Source organism: Ictalurus furcatus, chromosome 16 (genome assembly GCF_023375685.1).
Source record: "Ictalurus furcatus strain D&B chromosome 16, Billie_1.0, whole genome shotgun sequence".
NCBI classification, from domain to species: Eukaryota; Metazoa; Chordata; class Actinopteri; order Siluriformes; family Ictaluridae; genus Ictalurus; species Ictalurus furcatus.
This window is the reverse complement of record NC_071270.1, coordinates 23,278,873-23,292,462: the sequence shown is the minus strand read 5'-3', so window position 1 is coordinate 23,292,462 and position 13,590 is coordinate 23,278,873. Positions and strand designations below refer to the sequence as shown.

At 40.9% G+C, this 13,590-nt stretch overlaps 1 protein-coding gene across 1 annotated transcript; it reads left to right on the top strand.

Moving 5' to 3' along the window:
• Positions 1-2,212: 2,212 nt before the first annotated feature.
• smtna (smoothelin a) lies at positions 2,213-11,793 on the top strand. Its single transcript, XM_053644596.1, has 9 exons — positions 2,213-2,509; positions 5,904-6,011; positions 6,251-6,326; positions 6,803-6,913; positions 7,678-7,741; positions 8,362-8,473; positions 8,739-8,890; positions 8,994-9,170; positions 10,989-11,793. Exons 2-8 carry the CDS (start codon positions 5,934-5,936, stop codon positions 9,142-9,144), a joined length of 744 nt encoding a protein of 247 aa, XP_053500571.1. The 5' UTR covers positions 2,213-2,509; positions 5,904-5,933; the 3' UTR covers positions 9,145-9,170; positions 10,989-11,793.
• Positions 11,794-13,590: the final 1,797 nt, after the last annotated feature.

The window sequence follows — 13,590 nt, the reverse complement described above, 5'->3', positions numbered from 1 at the left end:
AGCATGTGCTCCTGTTCTGCCTTAATAAGGCAGCGTTTCGCTCTCCGTAGTCACTCGGCCTCCTTACATGATCATTTACTTCTATTCATTTGGCAGGCACTGTAATCCAAACCGATATCCAAGAGAGGCTGAATCCGATCCGAGGGCAGAGCCGAGAAGTGGAGCGTTGCTGGTTGTGCTCAAGACCCAAGCGCTAGCTTTCTGGGAGTCACGAGTTTTAACCACTGACACTATACTAACACACTAATCCGTACCTCATGAACTTGATACATTTAATAATGTTAATCGCGTTAGGATATGATGACTAAAGCTGAGAACTGACGCTGATTTGTAGTCGTCGTGGATGTTTCGGAGCGTACGGATTGGTGATCGGGTCCAATTTCAATCGCTTTCTCGGTAGGTCCTTATAAAACAGAGCGGGGAATATGATATATGAGCTCGGTAAATGAAATCAGGGCAGAGTTTGAAGAATGTGACGTTGAATACAAAAACAACAACAAGAAAACGTGGGAAGGCACGGTGGCGTAGTGTTCAGCACGTTTACCTCGGCACCTTCGGTGTTGGGGGTTCGATTCCCGTGTCCGCCCTGCGTGTGCGGAGTCTGTCTGTTCTCCCCGTGCTCCAGGGGTTTCATCCGGGTACTCCGGTTTCCTCCCCATTCCAAAGACGTGTGTAGTAGGCTGATTTGCATTTCCAAATTGCCCGTTGTATGTGAATGTGTGCGTGTGATTGTGCCCTGTGATGGGTTGGCACCCTGTCCAGTGTGTCCCCCGTCTTGTCCCCCGAGGTTCCTGGGATAGGCTCCGGGCTCCCCTGTGGCCCTGTGTACGATAAGCGGTACGGAAAATGAAGATAGATGGATGGATGTTGCAGATCGAGACTCCGAAACTGAAATCCAGTTTGTGTCAACAAACAGAAGTTAGTTTACTGGCAGTTGGCTAGTGATATTTGACTGTTTGTGATGTACGAATGTTTCCAAATTGCATTTTCATGTATATTTATAGATTCTGGCCTTTTTCCAATTAAGATAAAGATGTATATTCTTATAAAAATAATGTTTGCTACAGGTGTTTTTTTTTTTTGTTTCCAGCTCATTTTTTGTATTTTGTGGTTATTACTATGTATTAAACAATCTATTATTTTACTTATCTCGTTTCTAAAGGCTCGAAGTGTCACCTTCGAAGATATGTTACATAAAACCTGCCCTCGATTTTATATGAATAATATTAGTCACAATAAAGATTTCTTTTATTGAATCATTTTGCTGTTACCGTGCAAAGCAAATTGGAAAGTAATCCAAGGAATCAAGAAATCCACGTTCTATCAATATGCAAATTTAAAACGGGTCTGAATTTGCATCGTGCAACTTAATTGGCTCGAATATTTTGTGACACAACAACATTCTCTCGTCGAAGGGGGGGGGGGGGGGATTTGCCATTAAAAAAAAGTTTAGTGTGATTTCAACATGTGGTTCGAAGGTTGAGTTTAAAAGAAGATTTTTAAAAGTGTGTTTTGGCGAACCGCCCCCCCCCCCCTCAAAAAACCCTCAAAACTCATAGTTACAGTTACAGTTACATTTATATAGCGCTTTTCTAGACACTCAAAGTGCTTTACATTGGGGGGGGGGGTCTCCTCAATCACCACTAGTGAGTTGCATCCACCTGGATGATGTGTCGGCAGCCATATTGCGCCAGAACTCCCACCACACACCAGCTATTAGTGGAGAGGAGAGCGTGATGTAGCCAATTCAGAGATGGAGATTATTAGGGGGCCGTGATAGAGAAGGGCCAATGGGGGGTATTTCGCCAGGACACCAGGGTGGTCACCGGGGTCAGTCCTCCTAGTTCAAGGAGACCTGAAACACTCGAGCCCTAGTGTATAGTATGATTAGCAAATGTGAAATAGTTGTATTGTTAATTAATGCTAATCTGTACCAGTTTATACCGTATCACCGTTTAATGATTCATTCTGATTGCTCAGAAGGTGTTTTTTCTGTAACAGCAGCACTAGCAGTAGTGCCATCTACAAACTGTTGTTTCTAATAAGTGAAATGGAGGATTCCCACATTCAGATAAACTACTGAAGAGCGATCCTCTTTAATCCTCTTAAAGTCTCCTTTAAACTATATTCCAGCAATTTCTCTAGACAAATCACTGCTGTGTTAAATCAATTAATAATGTCATCCTCTTCGGACACGTGGACCTGGAAGCTGTATCGAAAACCGTGATATTTGATTGGACGATTCTCCCGTCCTTCCAAACCAGCTTCCCTTTTCTAGCACTCATATCGTCCTCATCATCATCCTCATTGCTTCTCCTCGGCTGTTTCCTGGCTCTCGGCCCATGTTCAGCGTAGGAGGCGTCTCAGGAGAGCCCAGAAGAACTCAAGCAGTCCGACTCTGAGTTCAGTTTGGCTGATCTGAGGGGGAGTGTGTACACAGTAGCAGACCTCTTCAACATCTCCAACAGCCTCATCCTGATTCCCAAAGAAGCAAGAGCAGGAGCACCAGGTGAGTGTCATCACCTGTCCTGTTTGTTAACCTGAATTAAACTGATCTTATGGTGTTCTGACGTATTACGTCACTATATTTAACACTATAAAGGTTATTTAAGGCCAACATGCTATGCGTGAATAATTTGTGGGGGGGAAATATCATTATAACAATTTTCCTCTCACGCCAAATCAAATGTAATCGATCAGCCAAGACATGTTTGGTGCAACTCACAAGTAACTGGAGTCATTCTAACCCAAACATAGTAAAACTGCATGTCCGAGTCCTCATATACTTGCTTGAAACGTTGTTCTTTAAGCTATGCAATCTTTTTATTATTATTATTTAATAAACAGTTTGGCAAAACTAGAGGAAATTCCTCTAAAATGGAACTATGTTATCATCTGCTCCAACTGAGCCTTCAAACTTTGACGGCCTACTTTGTTACGTTCCTCAGATGGTTTCTAAAGCAATTTTACTTAATGCCTTTTGCTGTCAGGTTTTGCGATGAACCGTTAAGGTTTCCCCAGCGAAACAAAAATGAAAAACAGTTTATTGTGCTATAGATTAGACCTTCTTTTCTAACACTGTAGTCTGCGTTGACTATGTGTCTGTGTTGTGAATTTAAACTCTTATATGGAGTGATAATGGCACTAAGGAATGTGCCAATGCGCATATTTAGATTACAGTAGGTCCCATTGTGTCCTAAACCACATCAGCCCGTCTGAGTGACATCACTGAAGAACTGCATGTGGTTTGAGGCACAAATTAACAGAAAAGGTTTTGGGTGAGACAGACTTCCATTGCTTCTTAGCTGCGTTTGTGCGAAAGAAGCAGACGTCAGGCACCAAACATCTGGGCTGTTCGACTAACTTTGGGGTAAGGGGAAAAAATGGATTTTTCAATAAACTGTTCTTTTACGCAATGTCACTAGTTCTATCTGATGCAAGGATGTTTATAATGTGATCTCAGTCATACATAGTTTTGTATTATTTAGATAACACACAGCCTGTCTGTTTACACTAGAGAGTGCTGGGACTCTCAGATCACCCACTCGTTCTCATAGTGACTCAGTCTGTGTGTGTGTGTGTGTGTGTGTGTGTGTGTGTGTATGTGTGGAATATGGCCAGTCGCCTTTACACAACACGTGAGGTGAAGGCTTGTATGCCTCAGCTGCTGTGTGTTTTATTTCAGCACAGGCTAGCACACACAGTGTTTACGCTGAAATCAGCCTGCTGATAGTAGATGGCTAAGTCCATATTCAATTCTACTTACCTCTGAATGGAAAAATACAGAATTGCACATTTTATCTCATCCTATAGCTTCTTATACTGGCCCCAGTGAGGGAACTTTAGATGTGATCCATTTGCTCCAGTGGTTTCCTATACTGGCATAAAAATAAAAATAAAATTCCCCAAACTCTCAATGATCCGCATAAAAAAAAGAACGGCTGAACTGAGTTTTTCTTTGCAGCTACCTCAACTTCACGACCGTTCTGTAAATGATGCTACATTCGAGCCGGGTCGTATTTTGTGGTCATATATTGTGTTTCTGTGATTATTTTTCAGAAAACTGTGCTCTGGTATTCATCACTGCAAAAGGAAAAATCTTTAGATACGCAACACTGATGTCTCTCAGTAGATTTGGAACACGTGTAAATTGGATTAGCAGTCACTGCTGAGTGTAATTACAGTAATTTTAGTCATATTGAGTGTTTTCTTAGTAATTTATCAACAAATCTGAGGTAAATGTTGATATTCCTGGCAATTTTGTCTCATTTATACTGCCACTGTGGCTTTACATTGCCCGTATTAAAACTAAGCAGTCAATGCTAAGTTTTAATTCAGTGTACATGCAACTGTGATCTTTTTTTTAGTAATTTACCAACACATCTGAGGTAAATATTGCTATTCCTGTCCATTTTTTTCATTTACACTGTCACCGTACCTCTCTACATTGTCCGTATTAAAACTTAGCAGTCAGTGCTAATTGTAATTACAGTGAAAATTTTCCTATTGAGTATTTTTCACTCATCTGAGAAAAATGGTGATATTCCTGACTTATTTTTTCTGGCATCGTAGCCCTTTACCCAGTCGGTATAAAAGACTTAATGCTAGGTGTTGAACTAGCAGTTAAACTGTTAGCGTCCTTAGTTATTAGCCGTAACGCAATGTTGTCATTTCCATTAGTGTCACTTTTCTCTTCTTTTATCTTTTGTTTATGTTTTTTCTTAGTCATGTATCAATCCATTTGAGGTAAATGTTGATATTCCTGACCATTTTGTCTCATTTATATCGTCACTGTGGCTTTACGTTATTCGTATTAAAACCGTATTAAGGTTTGGCAGCTGATGCTAAATGTAAATTGAGACATTTTGGGTCTTTTCTTAGGAACTTATCAACACATCTGAGGAAAATGTTGATATTCTGTTGGTATTCAGCCTTTGTGCACTTTTTAAGTGGTTAGTATAAAAGACTTAACGCTAAATGTTAGCTAGTTAATCTGTTAGCCTAAATTATCAGTTGTGACACAATGTTAACATTTCCCAGTATGGAGGTTCAGAACTCAGAGAAGTTTTATTAGCACCTCTTTTTTTTCCCCGTTATGTCTTTTATTAGTAATTTATCAGCACATCTGAGGTAAATGTTGCTATTCCATTCTCATTTACACTGTCACAGTACCTCTCTACATTATACATTGATTACAGTTGATGATAAGTGTAATTACAGTGTAAAGTTTAGTCTTATTGAGTCTTTTCTCAGTAGTTTAACGACACGTCTGAGGAAATGTCGATATTCCTGACCATTTTGTCTCATTTACACTGCCATCGTGCCCCATTATATAGTCAGTATTAAGAAATTTGATTGCCATGTCTTTTGTTAGTTATTTCTTTTCTAAGACGTTTACCAGCACATCTGAGGAAAACGTTGGCGTACCACTTTACATAACATATCCATGTTAAAAATTAACAGCTGTTATTAAGTATTACTACAGTGTAAGCTTAGTCCTAGTGCAATTTGCCAACACACTTGTGGAACATGTTGATATTTTACCATATGGTTTTGTCTAATTTCCACTGTGTTTCTGCATCTACATGGTTTGTATAAAAGACTTAACCATTTTGTGCAAACTAATAAATCATTATCTTCAATCATTAGCCAGTTTAAGCTCAGGGTCTGTATTTCCCAGTTTCCCATATTATCCCAGTCAGTAACCTAGACTGGTACATCACACTTATATTCATGATGTAATTGTACAAATTATTCATTACACACATCTTCATGTTAACACCTGAACTGAGAAAATGTACATCTTGTTAAATAAAAGATAAGATACTGATTCTCAGCCTACCTGATGTCAACCCCATGTAACCCTCATTCTTATTTATCTTCTCTGTTCTTTTTTTCCACAGAAAAGGAGGGAAATACAGAGAATTAAAAAAATGTCTGCGGTCAGTGCAGGTCCGCTAACAGAGGAACAGCTTGCAGCCATCCAGGATGAGCAAGTGCTGAACGACATGGTGAGATGAGCAGCTAGCAAACACACACCGGCTTTGGATTCCAGTACCTTCTTTGGGCTGAAAATGCTTGGGAGTGTATTTAATTGCAGTGTGTGTGTGTTCTGTAAAAAAAAGATGTAACTTTATAATGCATGGGGTCAAATGAGCTCAGTGACTCAGATCCACCTCAAACAACTCCTATGTTGTTGAACATTTCTGTGTGTGTGTGTGTGTGTGTGTGTGTGTGTGTTATTCCATAGCTGGACAAGGCTACAGATTTCGAGGAAAGAAGAATGATCCGTGCCGCCATGAGAGAACTGCTGAAGAAAAAGCGGGGTGAGGTGCAGGTCATGTCCCTACAGTGATGTAAACGCTGCCCAAATCTGGCAAAGTTCTCGAGCCATGTTTTTATAGCGTCTTAACATCTATTTGTAGGGTGAGAGTCAGGGCTGTTGGCACAATCACTGTTATTAAAGTCATAGTTTGGCAGAAAATCGAATGTACACAATTTTATGTAGTCGATCAGCCAAAACATATTTGGTGTCTAAGGTTTCTTTCTTTCTTTTTTCTTTTTTAAAGTAAATGTAGCTAACACAAGAGTAATAGTTTACAAAAAAAAAAAAGAAGCAAAATTCAAACACCAAACATGTCTTTGAGGATTAAATACATTTTCAGGGAAAATTGTACTTTTAACGTTAATAAGAGCGCTAGGCTTTGTGATGTGCGGAATGGATTTACGAAATGGTGTGTTATGACACATTGTTTATCTCTCTTGTTTATCTTTCCTGTTGTCAATGCGGCTGCATCCTCAGAGCAGAGGGACAGAGAGCGTGCGGCGCGGCAGGAAAACCTGCGCCAACAGGGTGTGTGTGCGGGACCGAAACTGGCCAACGGCCCTAGCAATGTTCAGCAACACACACACAGTGAGTTCCCCTCATATAACACACATATCATACATCGTGATCACAGTGAAAGGGGTGTGGCCTCTATGCATCAGTTACAGTGAAAAAGGGTGTGGCCTCTATATCAATCAGTCACAGTGAAAAGGGTGTGGACTATATCAATCAGTCACAGTGAAAAGGGTGTGGCCTCTGTATCAATTAGTCACAGTGAAAAGAGTGTGGCCTCAATATCAATCAGTCACAGTGAAAAGGGTGTGGCCTCTGTATCCTTTAGTCTAAGTGAAAAGGGTGTGGCCTCAATATCAATCAGTCACAGTGAAAAGGGTGTGGTCTCTATATCCATTAGTCACAGTGAAAGGGGTGTGGCCGCTATGCATCAGTTACAGTGAAAAAGGGTGTGGCCTCTGTATCCATTGGTCACTATATAAAGGGTGAGGCATCTATATCAATCAGTCACCATGAAAAGGGTGTGTCGTCTGTGTCTGTCAGTCACAGTGAAAAGGGTGTGGTCTCTATACTAATCAATCACAGTGAAGAGGGCGTGGCCTTTGTATCCCTTCATGTGTGATCAAATACCACAATGTTTTGGTGGTTGGACTTCAAATACACTATAAGTATTTATTATTGGCATATTTTTATTTAGCTCCAAAACATACCAACTGTAGTTTCTTTCTCCTTTTTTTTCCTGGAAAAAAATCCTTGTACCTCACTTTGTGTGCTTGTGCTTTATTCTGTACTTTTTGGGCCTCCTTCATTGTTGCTTTCATTGTTGTTATGTTTTGTAGAAACAGCTCAAGTGAAGTCTCCATGTCCAGCACCTGCAGGCTCACTCCCTAAAACATCGGGAAGGTGAGAACTGAATAGTGAAAACCGAGTTTTATCAGGTTTAATAAGAGTTTCCCCTATTTTAACTAACTGGTAACTAACTAGCTAACTGCTATCACTAGCATTTACTTGGTTTAACTGAACTGTGCTTTGATGGCTGTGACGCTAACGATGTTAATGATTGATAGACAAGCTTGTTGGTTATTAGGCTTAATTTGAAGTTATAGTTGTTGAGTAACCTTAAAAAGAACATGTGTATTGGGTTGAGATCTGAAGAGCCACTAGTATGGTCTCTGTAGACAATTCAATAGCTAGTTAATAGCCTTCTTGCTAACCAGCTAATTAGTTTGTTTGACCCTGACATACAGTAGTTAAGGGGACGCTAAACACAGATAATACAGCTTTGCACTCCATTTCATTACGCAATCATTCTGACATGCCATTCCTCTGTGTTAAAATTGAGATATGCTTGCATTGCATTGTGGGTGGTACCCATTTTATGAACACCTGAAAATAGAGTACCCTCTCAATAAGTCGTTTTAAGTAGGATTATGTGATTTCTGCCATTTACCGTGGCTGACTTCATACTAAGAACACAAACAAGGCAGAGCGTAAGGTTGTTCTTGTCGTTTTCCTGGACACAGTGTGGCTGCTGGAGTCAGAGTACCCCGAGGCTCGGCGCTCGGCGGCCCAAACACCAAAGACGTGAAACAGATGCTGCTGGACTGGTGCAAAGCCAAGACCGAACCATACGAGGTGAGTGCGGGGGGAGCTGACTTTTACATCACCCTTTAAGCCTGTCCAAATATATTAGCACAACATGTCAAATTTCAGCTTTGTTCTGTTTTTTCTTCTTGTTTTCCAATATGTTTACAATTAAATTGAGCTCTACCCTTACCTTAAGCCAACACGGTTTCAAATATAGATACACAAAACTAGATGCAACATTAGCTAACTTCAAGATGCTAATCAGTTTCTTAATAAACATTCGATCGCTAACCTCGTTGTGTTTGTGTGTCAGGGTGTGAACATACATAACTTCTCGTCGAGTTGGGCCGACGGTCTTGCGTTCTGCGCTCTGGTGCACCGATTTTTCCCTGAAGGGTTCGAATACTGCACTCTGGACCCATACGATCGCAAAGCCAACTTTGAGAAAGCCTTCAGAACCGCAGAGTGAGAAGAAGATGTTTGGATGGGAAACCCAAATAATAGCTGCTCAGTGATGGTCCTACAGTATGTAAACAGCTGTACATTGTGTATGTGTGTGTGTACGCAGGACGTTGGGCGGCTGTCCTCGTCTGCTAGACGTCGATGACTTGCTGCGGATGCGGGAGCCGGATTGGAAGTGTGTGTACACCTACGTCCAGGAGTTTTATCGCTGTTTAGTGGAGAAAGGACTCGTCAAGACCAAACAGAAGACCCCGTAACCACATGTACACACACAGCGCCAAAGGTGAGTCACACGCAAAAAATGTAAACTGTCAAACGCTCTTGATTCCTTACAGTCCTACAGCTAGTTGATGGCTGTAGTGTGTAGAAGTGTGACACAACATACATTTCTGGAATGAGGACTTATGTAGTCATGAAAAATCCCCAAGCAAATACATCCTGCCGAAATTCTTCATTAAAGGAGAGAGATGTTTATTTACATTTATGAATGAAGAATTGTAGTGAGAGGAATTGTGTTTATGTTTATGAAGAAATTAATATTTTGGTCATCTAGATGTTCATAAACCAACCTCAGTGCGTTAAATTGAAATGCAGGTTAATGGAAAATGATGTTTAAACCCATTTTGAGTCTCTTTAATAAAGATTTGTAGTTATTTTGTATACGTGAAAGAAAACACAAATGTTCTATAGATTCATAGTGGGAATGAGAAAAGCTACAAGGAATATTTAACGTAACAAATAAAATTACTAACAGAATAATTAGGAAATAAGGAAACATCTGAATACGTTCCTTTCACCGTTGCGGTAAATGGAAGTTTGAGAACGTTGTAAGTCAATTTTTTTTTTTCGTTCTTTTTTTGCAAGAAAGTAATTCACTTCACTAATTCACTTATCTTCAGTAACTGCTTAAATAGTTCCACTGAAACCTCGTTTCATCTGAATAGTGAGATGTCATGTGAGAGTCTTATCATAGAGAAGACATTTTATTCCAGTACCCAACAAACACCACATTTCAAGTGTTTTACCGTTTTTGTAAACTAATAGAGATATAAAAAAAAATTAAATAGACTACACTTTGAAAAAAGTGGTCCGTTGCCTACGGTTCACATTAAGCGAGGATGCTCCACTCTCTTACACTGCAGCTCAGTTTAACTCCTGTATACACGTGGTCACTTTGTCACTTTAAGAGTCTCCTGTCTGATGAAGTGTAAAACACGATGTGTGCTTATGTGTGTGAGAGAGAAAGAGAGTTATGCCTCACAATCTGTACATTCCACAGAGGTTACATATCTGTATTAATCTTACTCAGGGCAGGCACCATTATAGTGTGTGTGTGTGTGTGTGTGTGTGTGTGTGTGTGTGTGCTTGGATGACTTTTTATGGTGCTGTTGCTCTGTTATGGAGGCAAAAAGTCACCCTGTCTGCTTATTAAGGACATTGGAGCTGAACCCAGAATTATATTTATCTGATGTATTAAAATATCTCCAGCACACATCAATTTTTATAAGAGCTTAAAAAATACATCATCTAAAGTGTCCTCTTATCCTACAGGAGTGGGAGAATGGTTTACAGAACTCTTTGTCCATGAATAAGTGTAGTGACGCACGTTCACGTCCACGTTGTGTTGAGATGATGCACAGGGTTAGCTTTGAGGGGCTGGAAGCTACTCCCTCCTTCACTGGGACTGACAGACACATAGGCCCCACCTCCTTTTCCAGGACTGACAGACACATAGGCCACACCTCCTTCACTGGTACAGACAGGCACATAGGCCACACCTCCTTTACCAGGACAGACAGACACTTAGGTCACACCTCCTTTACCAGGACAGACAGACACTTAGGTCACACCTCCTTTACCAGGACAGACAGACACTTAGGCCACATGTCCTTTTGCAAGATTGATAGACGCATAAGCCACACCTCCTTTCACTGGTACTGACAGACACATAGGCCACACGTCCTTCACTGGAACTGACAGACACATAGGCCACACCCCCTACACTAGGACTGACAGACACATAGACCATGCCCCCTTTACTAGGATTGGTAGAATCAGTCTTCACACTCTTGTTCTTTCTTTTTTTCTGTGTTCTATCCAGGTCTGAGTTTTTAGGGAAGTGATGTGGCCAGATCCAGACCAGAGGGAAAGACACACACACACACACACACACACACACACACACACACGCTTACTCAGGAACAGAGACACGCCTCCTTCAGTCCTGCAACATAATGCAAGCACCAAATAAACCAGTCCCCATCCTGCAGATGCTGTAAAAATTGCAAAACCACATATGACCACTAGGTGGCAAACTTTAATCTTTGACTTTTTATACCACGTTGAAGTGAGAAATGCACTGTCACTGGTTCCAACTCTGGTCAACCCACATTTGAGTGTTTTCCCTGCTCTAACACACCCACTTCAACTCAAGACAGGCTGGTAATCAGCTGATTGGTTGGATCGGGTGAGCTGGGAGCAGGAAAACTAAAATGTGCAGGAAAGGTGCTTGTCCAGGACCAGGGTTGAGATCCTGTACACTATGTTGTAACTAACTATCGTTGCCTTCAAATCCTTCTCTGAAGTTTGTGTGTACGAGTTGGGAGGTCGTGATTACGATGCTGTGTGTGTTCAGATGGTTTCGGTCTGAAAAAAAAAAAGGACGGCGTTTTCAAAAGAACACGTCTTTTTTTATATTATTTCTTTTTGTATCATCAAGACCAAGAAGTTTATTTTGCCTTTCAGAATGAAGCGCTGAACAGTTGTAGTCACGTCATTGCCATGGCGTTGAAGTCCGCTCACCTCATGCCATATTTCTGACAGGACTTGTATAGGCAGTATACAGTATATTGCGGTTCTGGTTTTTTTTGGTTTTTTTTCTTAAATAAAGTATTGCTGTTTGTCACAATGTGGTTGTCGGACCTGATGCATAAATTAGTTCATTTTCAGTTTCAAGGAAAAGTTCACCCAAAAATGAAATCACAACTTTCCCCTTACTTGAAGTAGTCTAGAAGCCAAGACTTGTTCATTGCATGAAGTTTTACACTGGAGCTACAAGCAAGTCTAGCTAACAAGTAATATTGCAGTGGTGGCTCAGTGTTGGTTAAGGTGTTGGTCTACTGCTCAGAAGGCCATGACTTCAAACCCCAGCACTCTCAAGCCACCATTGTTGGACTCTTGAGCAAGGCCCTTAACCCTCAATTGCTCAAATGTACGAATGCAATAAATGTAAGTCGCTCTGGATAAGTGCATCTGCCAAATACTGTAATTGTAAATGAGTAATAGACACTTATAGCTACCAGTTTCACACTGTGCCAACTACATAGCTGTCATCTTCCCAAATACTATTTTTGGGTCAGTTATACTGTTTGTACATAAACAGATTCTAGAGAACTAGAGCTATATTAGCATCTGATGTCCTGAATCTGATCCAGGTGCTGCGTGAGACAAAACTATGTTCTGATGAAGAAAATGATTTGGTTTCTTGATGGCTTCTATGACTGTTTTGGTTCTGCTGCATTTGAAACGCAGTTTGCACGCTGCTATATGTAAGGCTATAAGCTTCAATTACTCATCACCATGCCCAACTAATGTCACAGCGATCTGACACCAGATATGTCAACGGACTACATTTCGGATAAAGAGGAACATTGTATGAATGTCTTTTTAAAAATATTTTATAATTAAAAACACTTGGGGGCATGCTGTTATTGGAAAATAATAAACACCAGGGTGGTGTGATGCAGCTGGAGACAAACAAGAGGTAATGGTACCATCCCAAATCGTTTTATTCTTCTTATACCAAGTTGTTATTTGAAATTATTTATTAAAGAACAACATGTCATGTTTTTTTTTTATCCATTTGCAGTTACTTTTACGGACAAGTTAGTCCTTGCTCTCGTTTACATTTATTTATAGCAGCTATAAACAGTCGTTCCCTCACCAACCTCGCTGTTTTTCTCTCTTTTGAAGACAGTAAGATAAATAAAAAAGCGCAGTTTTTTTCCCTAGTATCTGAAAACTGAAAAAAGAAACAGCTTTACCTCTGACACTGGAGACTCCTTCCATAAATGTTAAATATACACACGTTTTAATCCATTGATGTGGAGTGAGTGCTTGTCTTTATAGTTGTTGCTATAGAAACGATCGTTAGAACAAATGCATTATTATAATAAATCAATGATTTGAAGGAGAGCTGCTGTTGGGGGGGGGGGGGGACGTGTCAACTTCTGACCAATCAGCATTGAGGATTCAGCAGCGCTGTGGTATAACAGTCATATAACAACCTTAACGTAAGGATTATGTCATAACCTGATAAAGTGATGGAAATCGGTGTGCTTAATGTCATCAGCAAAACATCCATCCATCCATCCATTTTCCGTAACGCTTATCCTATGCAGGATTGTGGGGAGCCTTGAGCCTATCCCAGGGAACCCGGGGCACAAGGCTGGGGACACAAGGACAGGGTGCCAACCCATCACAGGGCACAATCGCACACACATTCACGCACTACGGACAATTTGTAAATGCCAGTCAGCCTGCAACGCATGTCTTTGGACTGGGAAGGAGGAAACCGGAGGACCCTGAGGAAACCCCTGAAGCACGGGGAGAACATGCGGAGGGCAGAGTCAGGATTCGAACCACCAACCTCGGAGGTGCGAGGCAAGCGTGCGACCGTCCCCACTAGCCACCCCAACCCCCAA

Coding starts and splice junctions, on each gene's coding strand:
- smtna (XM_053644596.1), top strand. CDS start 5,934: ATGTCTGCGGTCAGTGCAGGTCCGCTAACAGAGGAACAGCTTGCAGCC. Junction 6,914..7,677: donor TGTTCAGCAACACACACACA/GTGAGTTCCCCT, acceptor TATGTTTTGTAG/AAACAGCTCAAGTGAAGTCT. Junction 7,742..8,361: donor CTCCCTAAAACATCGGGAAG/GTGAGAACTGAA, acceptor TCCTGGACACAG/TGTGGCTGCTGGAGTCAGAG.